This window comes from Cotesia glomerata, linkage group LG6, assembly GCF_020080835.1.
Source record: "Cotesia glomerata isolate CgM1 linkage group LG6, MPM_Cglom_v2.3, whole genome shotgun sequence".
Classification (NCBI taxonomy): domain Eukaryota; kingdom Metazoa; phylum Arthropoda; class Insecta; order Hymenoptera; family Braconidae; genus Cotesia; species Cotesia glomerata.
Window position 1 is genome coordinate 375,182 of NC_058163.1, and position 24,255 is coordinate 399,436.

The 24,255-nt window shown below is 24.5% G+C and overlaps 2 protein-coding genes across 3 annotated transcripts; both read right to left on the reverse strand.

The window, feature by feature from the left end:
• Positions 1-407: 407 nt before the first annotated feature.
• LOC123267177 (phenoloxidase-activating factor 2-like) lies at positions 408-11,034 on the reverse strand. Of its 2 annotated transcripts, XM_044731718.1 has the most exons (6): positions 10,884-11,034; positions 7,719-8,074; positions 6,673-6,990; positions 3,715-3,983; positions 3,095-3,258; positions 409-651 (listed from the first exon to the last, which is right to left on the reverse strand). In XM_044731718.1, exons 2-6 carry the CDS (start codon positions 8,066-8,068, stop codon positions 463-465), a joined length of 1,290 nt encoding a protein of 429 aa, XP_044587653.1. In that variant the 5' UTR covers positions 8,069-8,074; positions 10,884-11,034; the 3' UTR covers positions 409-462. The 2 variants fall into 2 exon arrangements, with proteins under 2 accessions (XP_044587654.1, XP_044587653.1); XM_044731719.1 differs by lacking the exon at positions 10,884-11,034 and having other exon boundaries at positions 408-651.
• Positions 11,035-12,079: 1,045 nt separating this feature from the next.
• LOC123267184 (poly [ADP-ribose] polymerase 1-like) lies at positions 12,080-23,454 on the reverse strand. The gene is made up of 3 exons (XM_044731725.1): positions 23,229-23,454; positions 16,156-17,337; positions 12,080-12,408 (listed from the first exon to the last, which is right to left on the reverse strand). Exons 1-3 carry the CDS (start codon positions 23,230-23,232, stop codon positions 12,080-12,082), a joined length of 1,515 nt encoding a protein of 504 aa, XP_044587660.1. The 5' UTR covers positions 23,233-23,454.
• Between the last annotated feature and the right edge of the window lie 801 nt (positions 23,455-24,255).

The window sequence follows — 24,255 nt, forward strand, 5'->3', positions numbered from 1 at the left end:
ATTTCAAGAATCATTATTATTAAAAATAAGACTTTTTTTTTATACAACAAGTGATATCATAATTATAAACTGTTTTTTCTTTTTTTTTTATAAAACTATTTTCTCAATCATTTTTTAAGTTAATAAAAGTTAAGCATAATAAAAAAAAGGAATGAACTTAATTTTATGATTATTTTTTTTAAGATATGATATAATAAATAAATTAAAGTTAATTACTGATTAAAAATGTATGTATATGAATAAATAACTAAGTAATTAAATGTTTAATCGTTAGATAAATTTTTTAACATTGTATGTAATTAATAAATGGCAGTGTTGAATTCCTTAATAATATGTTTTATTTATTTTATATTCATTGTTTAACATTTAAAAATAATTAATTAATAGTCACTGAATTAATATTAATATTATTTATATATTGTGAATTATTATTTTATTAATTGTAAAAAAAATAGGAAGAAATTAGCCAGTAAATGCGGAAAATGTTTCTGCTAATTGTTGATCAATCCATTCGCGTGCATAAGCGACATTTGCATAGACAGCTGGAACTCCGTCTCCGCCACAACCGACGCCCCAAGAAACTAATCCAGCTTGTGAGTAGCGAGTTGGATCATCACGGAGAGGGCAGACTAATGGACTGCCTCCATCGCCCTGTTCAATTTTTATATTAATTGAGAAATTACCTTGCATCTTGAGAACTATTGACATTTTTAAAGATATAAGCTCATCCTGATGTTACACTCGTCGAGACCTTTCATTTGAGTACCCACATCAATTTTTCATATATTTTATATATTTATATATATTATATATATGTATATATGAAAAATATATCAAAAATGCGTGTGGGTACTCAAATGAAAGGTCTTGATGAGTGTAACATCAAAATGAGTTTATGTCTTAAAAAATGTCATTAATTAATCAATGACCTTGTATTTTGTGAACTATTGACATTTTTAAGGATATAAGCTCATTATGATGTCACACTCGTCGAGACCTTTAATTTGAGTACCCACATCAATTTTTCATATATTGTATATATTTATATATTTCACAAATATCATATATATAAAATATATAAAAAATACCATGTGGGTAATCAAATGAAAGGTCTCGATGAAAGTAGCGTAAAAATGAGTTTATATCTTAAAAAATGTCAAGAATTAAGAAATGACCTTGTATTTTGTGAACTATTGACATTTTTAAAGATATAAGCTTATCTTGATGTTACACTCGTCGAGACCTTTTATTTGAGTACCCACATCAATTTTTCATATATTTTATATATTTATATATATTATATATATGTATATATGAAAAATATATCAAAAATGCGTGTGGGTACTCAAATGAAAGGTCTTGATGAGTGTAACATCAAAATGAGTTTATGTCTTAAAAAATGTCATTAATTAATCAATGACCTTGTATTTTGTGAACTATTGACATTTTTAAGGATATAAGCTCATTATGATGTCACACTCGTCGAGACCTTTCATTTGAGTACCCACATCAATTTTTCATATATTGTATATATTTATATATTTCACAAATATCATATATATAAAATATATAAAAAATACCATGTGGGTAATCAAATGAAAGGTCTCGATGAAAGTAGCGTAAAAATGAGTTTATATCTTAAAAAATGTCAAGAATTAAGAAATGACCTTGTATTTTGTGAACTATTGACATTTTTAAAGATATAAGCTTATCTTGATGTTACACTCGTCGAGACCTTTCATTTGAGTACCCACATCAATTTTTCATATATTTTATATATTTATATACATTATATATATGTATATATGAAAAATATATCAAAAATGCGTGTGGGTACTCAAATGAAAGGTCTCGATGAAAGTAGCGTAAAAATGAGTTTATATCTTAAAAAATGTCAAGAATTAAAAAATGACCTTGTATTTTGTGAACTATTGACATTTTTAAGGATATAAGCTCATTCTGATGTCACACTCGTCGAGACCTTTCATTTGAGTACCCACATCAATTTTTCATATATTGTATATATTTATATATTTCATAAATATCATATATATAAAATATATAAAAAATACCATGTAGGTAATCAAATGAAAGGTCTCGATAAAAGTAGCGTAAAAATGAGTTTATACCTTAAAAAATGTCAAGAATTACGAATAACCTTGTATTTTGTGAACTATTGACATTTTTAAAGATATAAGTTCATCCTGATGACACACGTGTCGAGACCTTTCATTTGAGTACCCACATCAATTTTTCATATATTTATGTATACATATATTTATATATATTATATATATGTATATATGAAAAATATATCAAAAATGCGTGTGGGTACTCAAATGAAAAGTCTCGATGAAAGTAGCGTAAAAATGAGTTTATATCTTAAAAAATGTCAAGAATTAAGAAATGACCTTGTATTTTGTGAACTATTGACATTTTTAAGGATATAAGCTCATTCTGATGTCACACTCGTCGAGACCTTTCATTTGAGTACCCACATCAATTTTTCATATAATTTATGTATTTATATATATATATTTATATATATATATATATATATATATATATATATATATATATATATATATATATATATATATATATATATATGCTATATATATACATATTAATTTATATATATATGTATATATGAAAAATATATCAAAAATGCATGTGGGTACTCAAATGAAAGCTCTTGATGAGTATAACATCAGGATGAGCTTATATCTTTAAAAATGTCATTATTTAAAAAAGCACAGTGCAATTTAACAACAGTCAATATTTAATAAGGCAAAATTCATAGTGACTGCAAGGTTGCTAGTAATTAAAATTTTTGTAAGTTTCAAAATAATTTTTGTGTGAAGATAATATTAAAATTAACAGATATTTTACAATTTTTAATTTTTTGAATCATTAAAAATGATGAAAAAAAATATTGTTAAAAAATTCCACTTAGAATTTATAATATTTTCTACATGTCAGTTTTTTCAAAATAATTTTTTGGAACAATTTTATTTGTTAAAAAAAAATTAAAAATTAATTAAGTGACTGCTAACTTTAATGTCATTGTGAAAAGTTACGATTTTTAATTTACCTTGCACGTGTCTTTTCCAGGTTCACCTCCAGCGCACATAAAACTTCGATCTAATCGGAAATATTTTCCCAGTCTAGTTCCACGTAAAGAATTTTGACAGACTGCGTGATTAATTGCTGGCACGTCAACTCGTTTCAGAATAACTTGGTATTCTCCTTCTTTACCTGATTGAAAATAAAAATTAATTTAAAAATTTTTTATGTCAATTAAATTATTATAGAAAATTTTAATTAAGAAATTTTGTGCGAAAATTTTTTGAAACATTTTTTTTATTAAAATTGATTTTTTATAAAAATTTTTAAAATTAATAGCTGACAGTTAGCTTCAGTATCATTAAAATAATAAAAATTTACAACTTCACACCTAATAATGGATACTGAAGTGAGTTGGCAGCTGTCAATTTTTTCAAATTTGAAAACAAATCAATTACAATAAAAAAAATGCTTCTAAAAATTTCCACTGATAATTTCTTTTTATTTTCACATGTGGAATTTTTTAATGAAATTTATTTTATAATAATTTCATTGTTATAAAATTATAAAAAAATTTTTAATAGCTGTCATTAATTTTTATATTAATTTTTATAATTTTAAAGAACATAAAAATTTTAATAAACTTACCAAAGACATTTTTTCCCCAGCCACTTGCAACGCACCTCGTATTGTCAAAAATCTCATATTTATCAGGCAAGCAAACAATATCAACATTTTCAGCTTGTTCCATCGCTTCAGACAAAATTAATACCGCAAAGTCATTGTGTAAATTTCCAGATTTAAATTTAGGGTGCATAATAATTCTTGAAACACCTCGATTTTGATGTGGAACTGGTTCACTTTGTGTTTGAGTGTCCCATTCGCCGGCTCTTACGACTATATCTCTAGAGTTGAGTCTTTAAAAAAAAAAGGTTGGTTAATTTTTACTAGTAACCTTGCAGTCACTATGTGTGACTGCCGTTACTTGTGAACTATAAATAAATAAAATTTTGCGTTATTAATTAATGACTTTTGTGAAATTGCACTGTACTTTCTGAACTATTGACATTTTTAAAGATATAAGCTCATCCCGATGTTACACTCTTCGAGACCTTTCATTTGAGTACCCACATCAATTTTTCATATATTTATATATATGATATATATGTATATATTAAAAATATATCTAAAATGCATGTGGGTACTCAAATGAAAGGTCTCGATGAGTGTAACATTACGATGAGCTTATATCTTTGAAAATTTCAATAGTTCACAATATACAAGGTCATTTCTTAATTATTGACATTTTTTAAGATATAAGCTCATCCCGATGTTAGACTCATCAAGAGCTTTCATTTGAGTACCCACATCAATTTCACATATATTTTATATATTTATATATATGTTATATGTATGTATATATGAAAAATATATCAAAAATGCACGTGGGTACTCAAATGAAAGGTCTCGATGAGTGTAACATTAAGATGAGCTTATATCTTTAAAAATTTCAATATTTCACAAAATACAAGGTCATTTCTTAATTATTAACATTTTTTAAGATATAAGCTCATCCCGATGTTAGACTCATCAAGAACTTTCATTTGAGTACCCACATCAATTTCCCATATATTTCATATATTTATATATATATATATATATATATATATATATATATATATATATATATATATATATATATATATATATATATATATATATATATATATATATATGTTGTATATATGAAAAATATATCAAAAATGCATGTGGGTACTCAAATGAAAGGTCTCGATGAGTGTAACATCAGGACGAGCTTATATCTTTAAAAATGTCAATTGTTCACAAAATACAAGATCATTTCTTAATCATTGACATTTTTTAAGATATAAGCTCATCCCGATGTTAGACTCATCAAGAACTTTCATTTGAGTACCCACATCGATTTCTCATATATTTCATATATTTATATATATGTTGTATATATGAAAAATATATCAAAAATGCATGTGGGTACTCAAATGAAAGGTCTCGATGAGTGTAACATTAAGATGAGCTTATATCTTTAAAAATTTCAATAGTTCACAACATACAAGGTAATTTCTTAATTATTGACATTTTTAAAGATATAAGCTCATCCCGATGTCACACTCTTCGAGACCTTTCATTTGAGTACCCACATCAATTTTTCATATATTTTATATATTTATATATATTATATATATGTATATATTAAAAATATATCAAAAATGCATGTGGGTACTCAAATGAAAGGTCTCGGTGAGTGTAACATTAAGATGAGCTTATATCTTTAAAAATTTCAATAGTTCACAACATACAAGGTAATTTCTTAATTATTGACATTTTTAAAGATATAAGCTCATCCCGATGTTACACTCTCCGAGACCTTTCATTTGAGTACCCACATGCATTTTTGATATTTTTCATATATACATATATAATATATATATGATAAATTGATGTGGGTACTCAAATGAAAGGTCTCGATGAGTGTAACATCAGGACGAGCTTATATCTTTAAAAATGTCAATTGTTCACAAAATACAAGATCATTTCTTAATCATTGACATTTTTTAAGATATAAGCTCATCCCGATGTTAGACTCATCAAGAACTTTCATTTGAGTACCCACATCGATTTCTCATATATTTCATATATTTATATATATGTTGTATATATGAAAAATATATCAAAAATGCATGTGGGTACTCAAATGAAAGGTCTCGATGAGTGTAACATTAAGATGAGCTTATATCTTTAAAAATTTCAATAGTTCACAACATACAAGGTAATTTCTTAATTATTGACATTTTTAAAGATATAAGCTCATCCCGATGTCACACTCTTCGAGACCTTTCATTTGAATACCCACATCAATTTTTCATATATTTTATATATTTATATATATTATATATATGTATATATTAAAAATATATCAAAAATGCATGTGGGTACTCAAATGAAAGGTCTCGGTGAGTGTAACATTAAGATGAGCTTATATCTTTAAAAATTTCAATAGTTCACAACATACAAGGTAATTTCTTAATTATTGACATTTTTAAAGATATAAGCTCATCCCGATGTTACACTCTCCGAGACCTTTCATTTGAGTACCCACATGCATTTTTGATATTTTTCATATATACATATATAATATATATATGATAAATTGATGTGGGTACTCAAATGAAAGGTCTCGATGAGTGTAACATCAGGACGAGCTTATATCTTTAAAAATGTCAATTGTTCACAAAATATATGGTCATTTCTTAATTATTGAGATTTTTAAGATATAAACTTATTTCGATGTTACATTCATCGAGACTTTTCATTTGAGTAGCCACATCAATTTTTCATATATTTTATATATTTATATATATGTATATATGAAAAATATATCAAAAATGCATGTGGGTACTTAAATGAAAGGTCTCGAAGAGTATAATGTCAGGACGAGCTTATATCTTTAAAAATGTCAATATTTCTCAAGATACAAGGTCATTTCTTAATTATGTATCTAGACATAGAGTATTTTTGAATGCAGCCTAGATACTTTTCTATATTGTTTGTTTGTTTTAATCTTACCCTTTAACACAGTGCGCAGCTGTTAAAACAGCCCGAGGATGAATTAAAGAACCTCCACACTGATAATGGAATTTTTTTTCTTCTTGAGTATTCACCGAAGTTCCATCCGGAAGTAAAACAGCAACCATCCAGGGAAATTCTCCAAACTCAGCTTCACTATTATCAGCTCCTGTAATTCTAAAACCTACACCATTGAAATTACGATGTCCACATCCACGACGGACTTTTGGCTTTGGTGTTAGACGCTTGTCGCGGTCCAGGATGTTCGAAGGTGAACAGCAAACTTCTAAATAGTTGTCACAAGTATTTTCTCCAAGTCTATAATAAAATAACATTTCAATTTTTTATAAAAATCAATTTAGCATACATTTAATAATTTTAAGAAAAATTTTTAACAAATAAATTATGGCAAAAAAAATTGACGTAAAAATTTTTAAAATAAAAAATGAAAATTAATTTAGTAGATTTTTAATAATTTTAAAAATTTTTTAATCAATTATAGCAAAAAAAAAATTGACATGTAGAAATTTTAAAAATAAAAATTAATTTAGCAGATTTTTAATAATTTTTAGAATTTTTTAATAAATTATGGCAAAAAAAATTTTTAAAAAATTTAAATATAGAAACTTTAAAAATAAAAAATGATAATTAATTTCGTAGATATTTAATAATTTTTAGAATTTCTTATAAATAAATTATGGCAAAAAAAAATGAAAAAAAAAATTGTAAAAATTTTTTAAATAAAAAATAAAAATTAATTTAACAAATTATTAATAATTTTTAAAATTTTTTAATAAATTATGGCAAAAAAAATTGACGTAGAAATTTTAAGAAATTATAAATGCAATTTTTTAAAAATAATTTTTTGGAACTAATTTATTTGTTAAAAAAACTTAAAAAATTTTTTGACTGCTAATTTTAGTCATAAATTATTAAATTAAATTTTTTTCATTGATATAAAATAATAAAAAAAATCCCAATGCCATAAAATCAATGAATAAATTAAAAATTGAACTACAATTTTTTTTTTTTTAACTTTTCAGTACCTGATATCAATTATTCCAACACCATCATTAACAACTGTGCCGTTAGAACACAAGTAATAATTGACGCATTCACAACCATAATTTTCTGGAATGTTAACATTAACTCGCTGATTATTTTCATAATTTTCTGTTTTAGGAGTGCCAAAAACTTCATAAATTAATTGATTTAAGCCTTTGGTACTGAATGTCGTCGACGGACGATTTGTTGTAGTTGGAATCGGATCTGCTTGTTCTGGTGGAGGTGTACCGAATATTTCAATAAGTAATTTTGGATCTACACCGGTAATTTCAGATAGGGAAGACGACAATCCAATTAGAAAAATTATAATAAATATCTTCTTCCACTTCATGATAATCTACATATTTAAAAATAATTACATGTAATTAAAAAAATTATTAATAATTAATCTAGAGATTTTTCGTTCTTAATTTTTTAAATTTTAAGAATTATTAATTAAAATTACCTTTTGGAATTTTTTAATAATTAATTTTTTTTTTTAATAATTAATTTTTTTTTACTAATTAAATTTATTTTATTTTTTAATAATTAAATTTTTTTTTAATAATTAATTTTTTTTACTAATTAAATTTATTTTATTTATTAATAATTAAATTTTTCTTTTAATAATTAATTTTTTTTTTAATTATTAAATTCATTTTTTTTAATAATTAATTTTTTTTACTAATTAAATTTATTTTATTTTTTAATAATTAAATTTTTCTGTCAATAATTAATTATTTTTTTTAATTATTAACTTTATTTTTTTTTAATAATTAAATTAGTTTTTTTTAATAATTAAATTTGTTTTTTTTTTTAATAATTAATTTTTTTTTACTAATTAAATTTATTTTTTTTTTTAATAATTAAAATTTTATTTTTTAATAATTAAATTTTTCTTTTAATAATTAATTTTTTTTTTAATTATTAAATTCATTTTTTTTAATAATTAATTTTTTTTTACTAATTAAATTTATTTTATTTTTTAATAATAAAATTTTTTTTTAATAATTAATTTTTTTTTAATTATTCAATTCATTTTTTTTAATAATTAATTTTTTTTACTAATTAAATTTATTTTATTTTTTAATAATTAAATTTTTCTGTCAATAATTAATTATTTTTTTTAATTATTAACTTTATTTTTTTTTTAATAATTAAATTAATTTTTTTTTTTATAATTAAATTTGTTTTTTTTTTTTCAATAATTAATTTTTTTTTACTAATTAAATTTATTTTTTTTTTAATAATTAAAATTTTATTTTTTAATAATTTAATTTTTTTTTAATAATTAATTTTTTTTTAATAATTTATTTTTTTTAACTAATTAAATTTATTTTATTTTTTAAAAATTAAATTTTTCTGTCAATAATTAATTATTTTTTTTAATTATTAACTTTATTTTTTTTTAATAATTAAATTAATTTTTTTTACTAATTAAATTTGTTTTTTTTTTTAATAATTAATTTTTTTTTACTAATTAAATTTATTTTTTTTTAATAATTAAAATTTTATTTTTTAATAATTCAATTTTTCTTTTAATAATTAATTTTTTTAAAATTATTAAATTCATTTCTTTAAATAATTAAATTCTTTTTTTTTTAATAATTAATTTTTTTTTACTAATTAAATTTATTTTATTTTTTAATAATTAAAGTTTTCTGTCAATAATTAATTATTTTTTTTAATTATAAACTTTTTTTTTTTTTAATAATTAAATTAATTTTTTTTAGTAATTAAATTTGTTTTTTTTTAATAATTAATTTTTTTTTTACTAATTAAATTTATTTTTTTTTTAATAATTAAAATTTTATTTTTTAATAATTAAATTTTTCTTTTAATAATTAATTTTTTTTTTTCACTTATTAAATTAATTTTTTTTTATTTATTCAATTTATTTCGTTTTTAATAATTAAATTCATTTTATTTTAATAATTAAATTTTAAAAGCGAATTATTTTTATTTTTTTTTTTATTTTTAAAGCGGGAAGATGAATAAAGTAATTAATTATTCTGTTTATGAATTCAAAAAATAAAAATAGAGTAAAACATACTAGAGTATGAACAATTAGTAACAAATGGTACAAATAATAAAAAAAAAATTTCATTTAATTCAGAATCAAATCCTTTCACAACATTGACCTTGAATCTCTAAATGCTTTAGTATTATATAAACTTTGTATACAAATAACGAATATTTTTTACCGATTCTAATTGAGGTAACACTAATAATTCGTTTTTATGATTTGATGTGAAAACCCCAAGGTTAGCTTGGGGATATCCAAAATAAATCTCTACCTTTCTAATTTATTCAAACAATATTGGATTTATCTTTTGGACTAAGTTAAGATTTTTTAAATAGAAATATTTAATTATAAATTATAGATTATTAAATTAATATTTTTAATACATTATTATTAAATTATTAATTATTAATAAATATCTTTAACATTTTATTATTAATTATTAATTTTTAATTAATATCTTTAATACAATATAATTTAATAACAATAGAATTAGCCGAAATTTTTAATTTTTTTTTATTTTAATTAATTTATTAAATTATAACTAAAAAATATTTTTAAAAAATTTCACTTATAGTTTCTAACAAATGAAAAATTTTTTTATAATTTTTTAATTAAAAAAATCATAAAAATTTTTAAATGTCGGCTAACTTTATTTCCATAATAATTTAATTATTTTTCAAATAGAAATATTTAATTATAAATTATAGTTATTAAATTCATATTATTAATTAATTAATCTATTTAATACAATATAAATTTACTTATTAAAATTTTTATTTTGTAAATTAAAAAAAAAAAAATTTTTTTTATTGCAGAAAAATTTAACGCAATAGAATAATAAGAGATTAAAAATTTTTATTTTTAAATTATTAAATTTAATTTTATAAAAATTAATTAATAATTATTATTCACTAAAAAAAAATTTTAATAATTATTTATTTAAATAAATAATTATTATTCACTAAAAAAAATTTAAATATATCTAAAGCTTTTACCTCAACAGTTAAGTTCGTAATTCAATAATAGTTTATTTACAAACTAAGAAATTATTTTTAAACTAAGTTAGAAAAAATTTTCACAACTTGTCTTTAACATATCAAATTATTTTTAAGACACCAAAAAAAATTATTTTGATACTTACAATTTTTTTTACTACAATTTTTTCAGACCCGATGCGCAAATAACGAAGACCGAAAGCTGACTGAATATTCTGAAGCCTAACACCTGAATTTACGTGTTGAATTGCGGCACGATGAATGTAAAACTATTAATTTTTTTTTTATAGTTATTGGATGCTACCAAAAATAATTTAATGAAAGGAATTTTTGTTTATTTTTCAACGAATTTATCGCTTTACTAGAAACGTATGAGTAATGTTACAAAAACCCCAGTAATAAAAATTACGTAAAGATAAACAAATAATTTAAATACTGAGCTACATAATTTTTTTTTTTATTTTTAAGTAATCAAATTTGTTACAAATATATTAGAGCTCAATATTATAATTAAAAAAAAAAATTAAGTGAACAATCATTAAGTAATTTTAAAAAATTAAACTTATTTTAATTATCATTATTATAAATCTTTTTATAAAAATTTTTAGATAAGTAACAAGTCATAAAATATCATTTAAACTTATTTTAATTATTATTATTAATAATAAATTTTTTTATACACTGATAAAAAATTTAACTTGAAAAAAAAAATCTAGAATTTTGAAGAAAATAATTTTAAGTCAAGAAAAAAAATTTTTTGAATTGAAAATAATTTCTTGACTTAAGAATTTTTTTTCTTGACTTAAGAAAATTATTTTCTTCAAAATGATACTTTTAGTTCAAAATCTTTTTTTTTTTAATCAAATTAAATTTTTTATCAGTGTAAAAATTTTTAATTAAGTCATGAAATATTATTCAAAAAATTTTTGAAAAAAGTTATAAATAAAAAATTAAATTAAATTACTGCCTGACGAGGCGCGTTGTTTAATTTTTATTCGACTAATTTCCCATAAGACACTTTGACACCAGGAGAAATTTTAGTGCAATTATAACATTAAGGTAAACAAAAAATTTAAAGCTGAGCTTCATATTGTTCATAAATTTTTTATTTTATCTCAAAATTCAATTATCGAATTTTTTACAAATATATTTGAGCTCAGTAATGTAATTAAAAAAAAAAAATTAAGTGAACAATTATCAAAGTTTATTTTTTAAAAATTAAACTTATCTTAGGTATTAATTATTATTAGAAATATTTTTATAAAAATTTTTAGTTTAGTAACAAGTCATAAAATATTATTCAGAAAATCGTTAAAAAAAGTAATACTTAAATAAAAAAAAATTAAATAACCGCCTGACGAGGCGCGTTGTTAAATTTAATCTGAACCAAATACTTAATCTTAATCTGAGCTGGGTCATAAACAACATACTCATTATGAATAAGCTTCAATTTAGACTTCTCGCTCAATTTTTGTTCTACCAATTTCCCGTAGGGTACTTTAACACCAGGAGAAATTTCAGTGCATTCATGGCAGGTAGGTCCGTATTGCCCCCTTGCAAACGCTGAATGTTTTTTCTTTGGTAACACGAGATTATTATCTGGCTCATACTTTTCTTCCATGTTTCCCAAGGCAACTTCACAGAGCATCAAAAGCGCAGTAGAGTTTTGACCTTTGAATACAAGAGAGTAAGTATGATTTTTTTTTTTATAATATTTTTCATTATTTTAGTACAAATTATTGAGATAAAATATAATACATTATATAATAAATACACTAGATAATAACTAACTATTAAAAAAAAAGACTAGAACAGCCACTTATAATAAATATACACTGAGAAAAGGATTTATTAACTATTAATAATTTAGTTTATTTAGAGACAATGATTTAATTTATTAAATTTTAATAATTATCTTTTAACATTTAATAAATATTTATTTGGGAGGAAAGTACATTTATTAATATTTATTAATAGTTAACAAATATTTATTAACTAGGGCTGTACAATTTGGCTGGTTAGGCCGGCTAAAAAAGTTAGCTAAGTTAATTAGCCAGTTAGCTGGCCAGTTTAGCTAATTTAACCGATTAGCCGAATTAGCTTAGCTAATTAGCCAACGGCTTAACCGGTTAACTTAGCTTAATTCAGCTAATTAGCCAACTGCTAAACCGGTTAAATAGCTCATTTTTTATATGCTTTTTACACGCTTTATATTAGCTTCACTTGTATGTCAGTTTGTTTGTCAGTTTGTCAGTATGTCAGTAACTCTCCGTGGGTAATCTGCGCGCCTGCGGCCTTCCTTGGTTCTGGTAGCCGTTTCTCAGGCTCGCTCTCCGAAATTGAACTCTGATTCCCCGTATTTATAATATTTATAAATAATTATTTTTTTTTTTTATTAGCTTCACTTGTATGTCAGTATGTCCCCGAGAAAAAATGTTTCTATATAATTATATATAATTGTATATAATCATATATGATTATATATGGAACCACATATATAATTATATAAAATTATATATGATCATACATAATTATATATAATCATACATGATTATATATGGAATTGTATATGAGGTTATATATAATCATATATAATAATATATGATTATATATGGAGCAATATACAACCATGCACGATTATATATAGTTCCATATACAATTATATATAAGTATATAGAATTATATATAATCATACATGATTATATATGGAATTGTATATGAGGTTATATATAATCATATATAATTATATATGACTATATATGGAGCAATATACAACCATGCACGATTATATATAGTTCCATATACAATTATATATAAGTATATAGAATTATATATAATCATACATGATTATACATGGAATTGTATATGAGGTTATATATAATCATATATAATTATATATGACTATATATGGAGCAATATACAGCCATGCAAGATTGTATATAGTCCCATATATAATTATATATAAGTATATATAATTATATATGCTTATATATAATTAACAGACATAAAAATTTTTTCTTTGAAAAAAAATTTTTTTTTTGGTAATCACAAAAAGTGTAAAATGATGTTTATAATTACGTTTAAATAATTCTGAAATACAAAATTTGTCACATTTCCTATGAGATGTTTTGGTCTGCTCTGATACTACCTAATAGTAAAATCATTATTTATTTTATTATTTAAATAAGTGTTATATTATAATTAAATTCGGTAAAATAATTAAATTATGAATAATGACTATCTAAATATATATTAAAATCAATTTTTATATTCCATTTATGATAAACTCATATGATACATTATCTAGATCATAGAATCATTATCATCTAAGACAGCAGCACAGCAGACAGACACTTCAAGACGCACGGAGATCACCGAAGTTAAGCAGCATTGAGCAGGGTTAATAGTTGGATGGGTGACCGCTGGTGTTATAGCTATAAAATTATATCTAGATATTTTTTTTGCATTTTAATTGGTTACACAGAATTGCGTAGGACCATATTAAATATTCTATCCATAAAATTAACCCAATAATTAATTAGATGTAATAAATATATAATTAAATATTGTTATATATAATTATATATAGTTATATATAATTAGATATGATTATATTTGGCCATTTTTCATATATAATCATATATAACCAATTTATATATAAATATATATAATTATATATAAATATTTTTTCTCGGGTCAGTATGTCAGTATGTAACTCTCCGTGGGTAATTTGCGCGCCTGAATATTTTTGATAGTCAACAAATAATAGTTTAAAAAAACTAAAAAATCACGCTTTTATAAATAAACCAAACTAAAAAGTAAAAAATAAATAATAGTTTAAAAACTAAAAACACGCTTTTTATAGAAAACCAAACTAAAAATAGAAAATAAATTTAAATTAAGAATAGTGTTAAAAATTTCAATAAATATAAATTAATAATAGTGTAAATAAAAAAAATGTATTTTATTTTAAAAAGCGTGGGATGCTTTTAAGATATTATCAAAATGATAATAACTCTAAACATATCTGTCAAAAAAATATTTATAAATATTTACACCAAGCACCTCACACAATTGTTAAAATAAAATACATTTTTTTTATTTACACTATTATTAATTTATATTTATTGAAATTTTTAACACTATTCTTAATTTAAATTTATTTTCTATTTTTTAGTTTGGTTTTCTATAAAAAGCGTGATTTTAGTTTTTTTAAACTATTATTTATTGTTGTATACTGAGGTACGAATAAGTATTGAAATTAATGTTAACCTCGTTTTTTGGGAAAAAAATCATGATGAACAACAGAAAAAGCGAGAGTAAAGTAATTTAATGACCTATGAATTAATTAATTTTTTTTTTAAATAGAAAACAGTAATAGAATATTTTATTAAGTGGGTCATTCCATGTCAAATCGACCAATAGTTGGAATCGACCCTTTCCGATTTGGATGAAATTTGGCCACAAGTTTGCTTTTATCATAAAATAAAGTTGTGCCAAAGGAGAAAATTTTGAAAATTTTTTTCGAAAAGTTATGCAAAATTAAAAATTTCACCATTTTCAGGTTTTTCAAATTTATTTTTGTAATATCTCGGAAACTATTTTAGTTACAGACATGGACCAAAGTTCATTTTAAAGGGGATACTTAGGACTATAAAAATTTTTTTTTTTGGGTAAAATTTTTGAAAAATCAAAAAGTGGGAAAATTTTGAAATTTAAAAAATCGTGAAAATCAAAGCTCGCTATGAAATTTTTGGCTCATTTTTTTTACAGAGTACCTCTTACTAATCTTAAAATATTCTAAAATTTTCAAGAGGGTGTTCTTTTTTTTTTTCAGATATAAATTTTTGAATTTGGGAAAAAAATTTTTTTTTTTTTTTTAAACTTCGAATGATGTTAAATTAAATAATTATTTAATTTTGTTATTCTCAATAATAAAAAAATGCAAATATTATCTGTACTACCATCAAGTTGGTCAACAGAAAAAATTGTAAATATTTTTGGCGCATCAACATACATGATAACAAAGGTGAAAAAATTAACTATTCCGGTAAAAAATGAGCTATTTAACCGGTTTAGCAGTTGGCTAATTAGCTGAGTTAAGCTAGGTTAACCGGTTAAGCCGTTGGCTAATTAGCTAAGCTAATTCGGCTAATCGGTTAAATTAACTAAGCTGGCCAGCTAACTGGCTAATTAACTTAGCTAACTTTTTTAGCCGGCCAAATTGTATAGCCCTAATATTTATTAACATTTAATAAATCGTCTAATAAATAATTTATTAACTGAATAAATATATATTAAATCCTATGTTAAAATATCATTTATTAAGTTAATAAATATTAAATATAAACAAATCCTTTTATCACAGTATATTATAAATAATTTTTTTTTATAATGCAAATAAAAAAAAAAGCTCACCTTTAACCCTACAATAATTAGCAGACTTTGAGACTACATCCGCAAAATAAATTCCTCTTCCCAACATGTGACTCGTAGAGCTAGCGCTTTTCTTCGGAACGCGCAATCCTTTCAATAAAATACTAGAAATATTTGTAACTTTAGTACCATGCCAGAGCAACATTCTGTTGCCAATTCCTCTAGTACGATTATTAAATCGTTGAGCTTCTCCAGCTCTGTTAATAACAAAAATCTTCTTGACCTCAATTTCATATTTATTATGAACAAACGAGTGAGTGTTTTCAATATATTTTTCAATTATTTCAAATTCTTTGGCATTAACGCTCAATTCTTTTATGTCCGCTTTTAATCTACTGTAATAAATATCCAGAACATTGCAAAGTTCTCCCGTTCTGTAGTTCATAATTTTATCAGCTAAATTAATCTCACTCAATTCATCAAGCATGTCCAATTTTTCCTGGAGTATTTTTTTATCATTCAAGAGTTTAATTTTTCCAGGTAAGTGAGGAATGCAAGAATAAAATTTAGCTGAAGCTTCATTAATAATAACAACTTTTTCATCATCTTTATCATTAACAATACTTATTGCTTGCAAAATCATCTTCAATTTTCCGTAAGCTTGTCTGATTCTTTTGTTTGATAATTGTCCGGGTCTTAATCTATTAGTATCTAAATTAAAATCTTGCATTACTTTGCGGATGTTTTCAGTATTGAAGATTAATTGAATTAATTGTTGAATTGAAGGGATTAATTTGCTTTCAAAATTGTCTTTAAAATTCAAATTTGAGCCTTCAATATCTAAAGTTACAAAGTCTCTTTTTAATCTAGATTTTACAAGCCATCTATATTTATTTATGCAAACTTTTCTTGGCAATTCTCGAAGCAAATCATCTCCGTGGGGAGTAATTATTGTTCCCCATGTGCGAAATAACCAGAATTTATTTTCAGTTTTGTGTTTTAAAATTTGGATTTTGTAATAATGAAGCTGTTCCCAGGGATTTACTTTTAGTAAGACTGTAGAGTAAACTCTGACAGTACTCTCGTAAATATTAGTGATTTTTTTGAGTTTAGAATTTGGCTGGAGTTTTTCGCAGCAATTAATCCAACATTTTAAAGATTCTTGTTTTAAATCATCAGATTTTTCGCCATTTAAAGTCAAATTTTTTAAATGTTGGGATAAATCTTTAAAAATAAAATATACACATATATATGATTTTTATTTTAATAAGTAATATTATTTTTAATTAATAGTACTATTTAAAAATTATTGCTTTCTTTCAGTTTTAAATTATTTTTCTTGTTTTCTTAATTAATAAAAATTTTATTGAATCTTAAGGAATTAGTAAGAAAACAAATAACTATGATTAGGTAGAATAAAAGCTTATCTTGATTTTTCTCTGAACGATAACAACGTTTTTTTTTTTTAATGGCACAAGAGATTGCGATAAATATTATCTTTAAAAGAAACTGCGCTTTGTTTTAAAAAATTGCAAATTTAAATATAATAAATATTTGCGTTATTTTTTATAAATATTCTAATGAAAATTAAATTAGCCGACATCTAAAAATTTTTATAAATTTTTATATTGAAAGAATTACTAAAGGTGTTTTCATGACCGAATTGTATATATATAATGAGTGTTTTTTCATGCTGTCTAGGTCAAATAACTAGTAGATGTTGTTCAAGTCAAGAGATGGATACTTCCATCTTCCCTTATTGGTTGAGAGATATCCTATCTGTATATAAGTTCGATGGAAATCCATCAAACTTGAATACTAGTAAAGCTGTAAGCTTGTAATATCCATTCGAGTACTAAAGATGTTAATTAATTGAAAGAAATTATTTTTAATTTTAGATTTTAATTAATGCCATATCAAAGCAAATTTTAAGGGAGTTGGGAAAGAACGGATAGGGGAAAGGGGGGACCTACTCAGTGGGAATTTTTCCGTAATTGAAAAAATAATCAGACAGCCCAGACTGGGAATCGAACCCAGATCTCTCGGTTACGCGCCAAGGGCTCTACCAGTTAAGCTATCCGAGACAAGTACTGACTACTTTATTCAGTCACGTATATAAGACCCACCGAGCAAACAACGCCACCGTCGTATTAAGAGACAATATACTTGTATATATAAATTACATATATAATTAATGTATTTTATATTATAATATTAATGTATTTTTTATTTAAAATCTTAAGTTAATTTAAAATATAAAGAATGAGAGTAAAGACAGACTTTCGAAAAAATAAATGGGGTTGGTTGCCAAGCCAGGAATCGAACCTGGATCTCCCTGATAACATGTCAGGAGCTCTACCAGTTAAGCTACCGGGCCCTTTTCACCATCCACCTTTCTCAGTCCATTCTTATACAGTCAACGCACTCTGTATTTGACTCGCCCGTACAGGACCATTCTCTGTATTTGACTCGTCCTTGTCTACAAGAGCTGTGTAAAATCGTCAAATACAGAGGAAGAATGTGGTCAAATACAGAGAGCGGTCAAATACAGCGAGGTCCAATACAGAGAGCGTCGACTGTACTCTCAATACTTACTTTACTATCCCTTCCCTTTTACCCGAGTTACGTACTATGATGGTAGTAGTACTTTTATTTAGGCAATATTATTAAGGTATTACCCTCGCCATATTAAAGCAAATTTTAAGGGAGTTGGGAAAGAACGGATAGGGGAAAGGGGGGACCTACTCAGTGGGAATTTTTCCGTAATTGAAAAAATAATCAGACAGCCCAGACTGGGAATCGAACCCAGATCTCTCGGTTACGCGCCAAGGGCTCTACCAGTTAAGCTATCCGAGACAAGTACTGACTACTTTATTCAGTCACGTATATAAGACCCACCGAGCAAACAACGCCACCGTCGTATTAAGAGACAATATACTTGTATATATAAATTACATATATAGTTAATGTATTTTATATTATAATATTAATGTATTTTTTATTTAAAATCTAAAGTTAATTTAAAATATAAAGAATGAGAGTGAAGACAGACTTTCGAAAAAATAAATGGGGTTGGTTGCCAAGCCAGGAATCGAACCTGGATCTCCCTGATAACATGTCTGGAGCTCTACCAGTTAAGCTACCGGGCCCTTTTCACCATCCACCTTTCTCAGTCCATTCTTATACAGTCAACGCTCTCTGTATTTGACTCGCCCGTACAGGACCATTCTCTGTATTTGACTCGTCCTTGTCCACAAGAGCTGTGTAAAATACAGCGTCAAATACAGAGGAAGAATGTGGTCAAATACAGAGAGCGGTCAAATACAGCGAGGTCCAATACAGAGAGCGTCGACTGTACTCTCAATACTTACTTTACTATCCCTTCCCTTTTACCCGAGTTACGTACTATGATGGTAGTAGTACTTTTATTTAGGCAATATTATTAAGGTATTACCCTCGCCATATTAAAGCAAATTTTAAGGGAGTTGGGAAAGAACGAATAGGGGAAAGGGGGGGACCTACTCAGTGGGAATTTTTCCGTAATTGAAAAAATAATCAGACAGCCCAGACTGGGAATCGAACCCAGATCTCTCGGTTACGCGCCAAGGGCTCTACCAGTTAAGCTATCCGAGACAAGTACTGACTACTTTATTCAGTCACGTATATAAGACCCACCGAGCAAACAACGCCCCCGTCCATCTTACGGTAAAGAGCCATATTAAAGCAAATTTTAAGGGAGTTGGGTAAGACCAACGAGTCTTCATAAAATTAAAAGTATTTTTTTGTATTGAGTTGGTATAATAAACGTTTATCTTATTATCTATCAAATTTTATTATTTTTGACAGTTGTAAGTGTATTTTATTATTATTGATAAATAATTATTATTGCAATAAAATCAAATATATACAATAAAACAAATTATATTTAACTATTATATTTTCATTTCTAATATTTAATTATGGATGACTAACTTAAACGAATTTATATTCTTTTTATTATTTTATCTTTATAAAATGAAATCGTTTTTTAGATTTTTATATTTGTAAGCATTGTCATGATGTGATTGAGGGTTTTGAATTAGCCGCTTAACATGGATGTTTCCAAAGATTTTAAAGATTTAAATATACAGGTAAACAAATATTTAGATTTTTAGATTGCCAAACTTTCGAATTTTTGTTCAAAACTTGAAGCAATACCAACGCAATCTACTGCTGCATTTCTTAACTAATCTGTTTCAATTAAACATGTGCTAATGCGGCACCGTGCGGCAATGAGTCGCACTGTGCTCTCGTAATTGGAAAACTACCATACAGTGTTGCCAGATTGGGCTATTTATCGCCAATTGGGCTATTTGAATTGTCAATTGGCGGCTAAATTTTACTGTTGGCGGTTAATAGCCATTTGGGCTATTTTGAACTTCACATAATTTTATGCTAGATGGAGAGAATTTCATATTAACCCTAACAATACTTGTTTTGTAGATTTTACTATCTTTGATGATAATAAATTTTATAAAAGTTAAAATGATAAATACAACAATTTAAATTATAATCAATACAATAATAAAATAATAATTCCTAAGATAGAGCAATCCCACTATTTACTATCGAGATGGTTACATTTATGACCAACACCATATACGCGGAAAAAAGTAAATTGTAATATTCATTCGAATTCCGGTTAATTTTTATAGTTTCAAACAGTAAAGCGGACATCGAGGTGGCAAAAATATAAATATTACAGAATTTAATGTAGAAAGTGTAAAAGCCACAATTTATAATTTAATATCGAAAATAAGTGATAAGTAGCTGTCACTATAGTAGATAACGACTCTTTCATCTTAAAAAATTACAGTTTCAAACAGTAAAAATTGTCGTTTCAATATATAGTCCATACTATGAGGAGAAGGGGAGTCTCACTCTGGGAGAATTTAGCATTTGAAACAGTAAAAATTCTTCTCTTAAAATATATATTTTACCAGTCCTAGCAAGTCAATAATTATAGTTTCATTTTTAGCGTCGCGTTTAAAATTTACCATTTTACTTTGTAAATATTGACGTTGCTTATATTAGAAATTTACTAACTTTATTTTATACTTTTTTCATATCATAAGATCATTTTTTAGGTACGAAATGATAAATATCAAAGTCTGAATTCTTAATGATTATACTTTAACATAGTAAACATTTACATAGCGAATATTACTATGTTTTTTTAATGTCTGCCATATTTTTGTTCTATCATTGATAGTTTAAATTTTTATTTTTTTGTAAGATATTTAAAAATTTGGTGTTTATTTCCCTCCGCGATTGGGCAGATTGGGCTACTTTTGGGCTACTTCAGCGCTGCTCATCGGCGGGTTTTAGAATAAACTTTCTGGCAACACTGCTACCATACACTCTAGCATAAACTTTTGACGACGGAAGTCGCCAAGGTAATGCCTTAAATTACTAAAGGTGTTTTCATGACCGAATTGTATATATATAATGAGTGTTTTTTCATGCCGTCTAGGTCAAATAACTAGTAGATGTTGTTCAACTTTACTAGTATTCAAGTTTGATGGATTTCCAACTAATTTATATTCGCTGGGTGCGTGACCCCACCGCCACCTGACGATACAACTTACGGTGGCTTTTTTAAGAAAATTTACATGTATTAGATGCCAAATAGTTATTTAAACAATTAAATAAACTTGAAAAAAATTTTTTCTTGGGTCAGTTGAAAATAGTAAGGAAAATAAACACAATAACTAAAACAAATCTCAAGTGAATTAGGTTAATCAGTGTTAAAATCTGTCAAGGTGTTTATTGTTAAATTAATATTAAATGAAAAATCCGTATTAATATTAAATATATAACAATCTGAAATTGTATAAAAAATAACGAATAGCTCTATTTAACATAACTTTATATTTACGAATATATCTTAAATTTTTATATTCTTTATTTAATTTTGCAATCTATTACCCATAATATTATTTTTCAACCACAAACTTTAATAAAGGGTAAAAATTTAATCCTGGCTGAACATATGAGAGATGTTGAGCAGCAGCTATCCATTTTTTTCGCTGATTTAATTTCCAATTGGCAACCGGAAACTTATAAAATTTACAATCACTATTTCTACTAGTATTTTTACAATTAACTACACAACAATTTTGATGACCCATTTTATTTTATTTATTTAAATAAACTAACACACGTGTTATTTTCATAGCTTTTAGTAATAAAGAGCCACCCTTAGTTCTGTATTGTCCCGCAGCGGGCGCTGACATCAGTTTTGTGTCCCCCACTATGCCTTACGCACCCAGCGAATACAGAGAGGATATCTCTCAACCAATAAAGGAAGATGGAAGTATCCATCTCTTGACTTGAACAACATCTACTAGTTATTTGACCTAGACGGCATGAAAAAACACTCATTGAAAGAATTATTATAGAAAAATTGAAAAAAAAAAATTCACATGTAGAACATTTTAAAAACTATATGTTCAATTTTTTTTTACTCACAATTTAATTGTTGAAAAAAATACAAAAATTTTTCAACGTTGGCTAACTTTAGTATAATATATTATATTAATTGTTTATTTTAAAAATTTTAGTAACAAATAAATTCTAGAATAAAATTGACATGTAGAAATTTTTAAAAATTAAAAATGCAATTTTTTGGAACAAATTCGGTTGCTTAAAAAAAAAAATTCTAAATGATGTGACTGCTATCTTTTGTCATTTTTAATTACTAAATGATTGCAATATTTAATTTAGTTAATCATAATAATCATAAAAATTCCGGACTTGATAAAATTTACAATTTTAATATTAAGTTATATTAAAAATGATTTTTATTAAAACTTGATTTCATTTTCTTTTTATTAAATTAAAAAATTAAAAATAAAATTTTGTAATAAATAAATGCAATTTTTAAAAATAATTTCTTATTTTTGTTAAATATAAATTTAAAAAATTGTCAGCTGATTTTAGTATTTTTCTAATTTAAATAAATAAATTAAAATAAAATTTTTAACAAAATACGACACAAAAAAAACTAAAAAATTTATCCGAAAAAAGATGACGCAATTGATAAACTTTTAGATATTTCATTAAAATTAACTTACCCATTTTTAAACTCGTCAATTTATTGTTGAATCATTAAAAAAATGAACAATAGTCAAATAATTGTTATCAAAATGAATTTATCAACAAAATTATAAACTTTACTTAGAAACAAATGAAAGAGCGCGTTCTGTGTGACTCAGTGGCGTCGTTTGTACACTCTGTAATGCGAGACCGCGCAACAACGATAACAAATAACTCGACTAAAGCCAGTAAACTGATTCCAATATTTACTTCTGGGATTCACCGCTCTAACTGATGTGAGGTGCTTTTTAATCAATCAAAAAAGACTTCCGATGGACGCGTTTTTTCATTGGATATTTTATTTATTGAACTACCGGCAGTTATTCATTTGACAACAATAATAATAACAATCATTAAACAATAGGTTTAATTATTTATACTAAAGTTAGCCGACGTTTTTAATTATTTGATTTTTTTTTAATAATTAAATTAAAACAAAATTTTTTTTTTTTAAATTCACTTACAGTGTAATGTTATGCTGTGATGCACCTAGTGCATCCAGCAGGTGACGCTACCTGTTATTAGCGCGCTATCTATTATGAGAGCGTGAATTCAAACGAAATATTCAAAAAGTTTGGAAAATCCAAAAGTGCACGCCTCATAACGCTCATTCATTTTTTAAGAAAAAATAAATTGTGTAACTGATAAAAAAAAGAAAATTATAATTAAGTAATTTCTTACAGAGTATTTTTTTTTTTTTTTTAATATCAGCGCCCTTTTTTCTTGTTATATGCGCACGCAGTCTAAAAAAATCTAGCTTTATCAAGTGGCGCCATAGTTTTCACGTGACAAATAAGAAAAATTCGTTTGTCTTTGTACGGTTATATCGTAATAAATTTTAATAAAAATTCAATTTAAAAAAAAAATACGTTAACTAGGCTACTGATATGAAATACGGACCCAGTTCATCGCATTCGTAAACTAATAAAAAAGGTCCGGTCTTGAAATATCAATTTGTTCGGGAGTAATCATTGGTACATCCAAAATGGGGTGACATCCGGACGT

Excerpts from the sequence above, each read along its gene's own strand:
- LOC123267177 (XM_044731719.1), bottom strand. The coding sequence starts at position 8,068 with ATGAAGTGGAAGAAGATATTTATTATAATTTTTCTAATTGGATTGTCG. Across the intron at positions 3,259-3,714 it reads CTGGGGAAAAAATGTCTTTG|GTAAAGAAGGAGAATACCAA; the intron begins GTAAGTTTATTA and ends ATTTTCAATCAG. Across the intron at positions 652-3,094 it reads CTGGAAAAGACACGTGCAAG|GGCGATGGAGGCAGTCCATT; the intron begins GTAAATTAAAAA and ends AAAATTGAACAG.
- LOC123267184 (XM_044731725.1), bottom strand. Across the intron at positions 12,409-16,155 it reads TAATTATTGTAGGGTTAAAG|GTCAAAACTCTACTGCGCTT; the intron begins GTGAGCTTTTTT and ends TTGTATTCAAAG.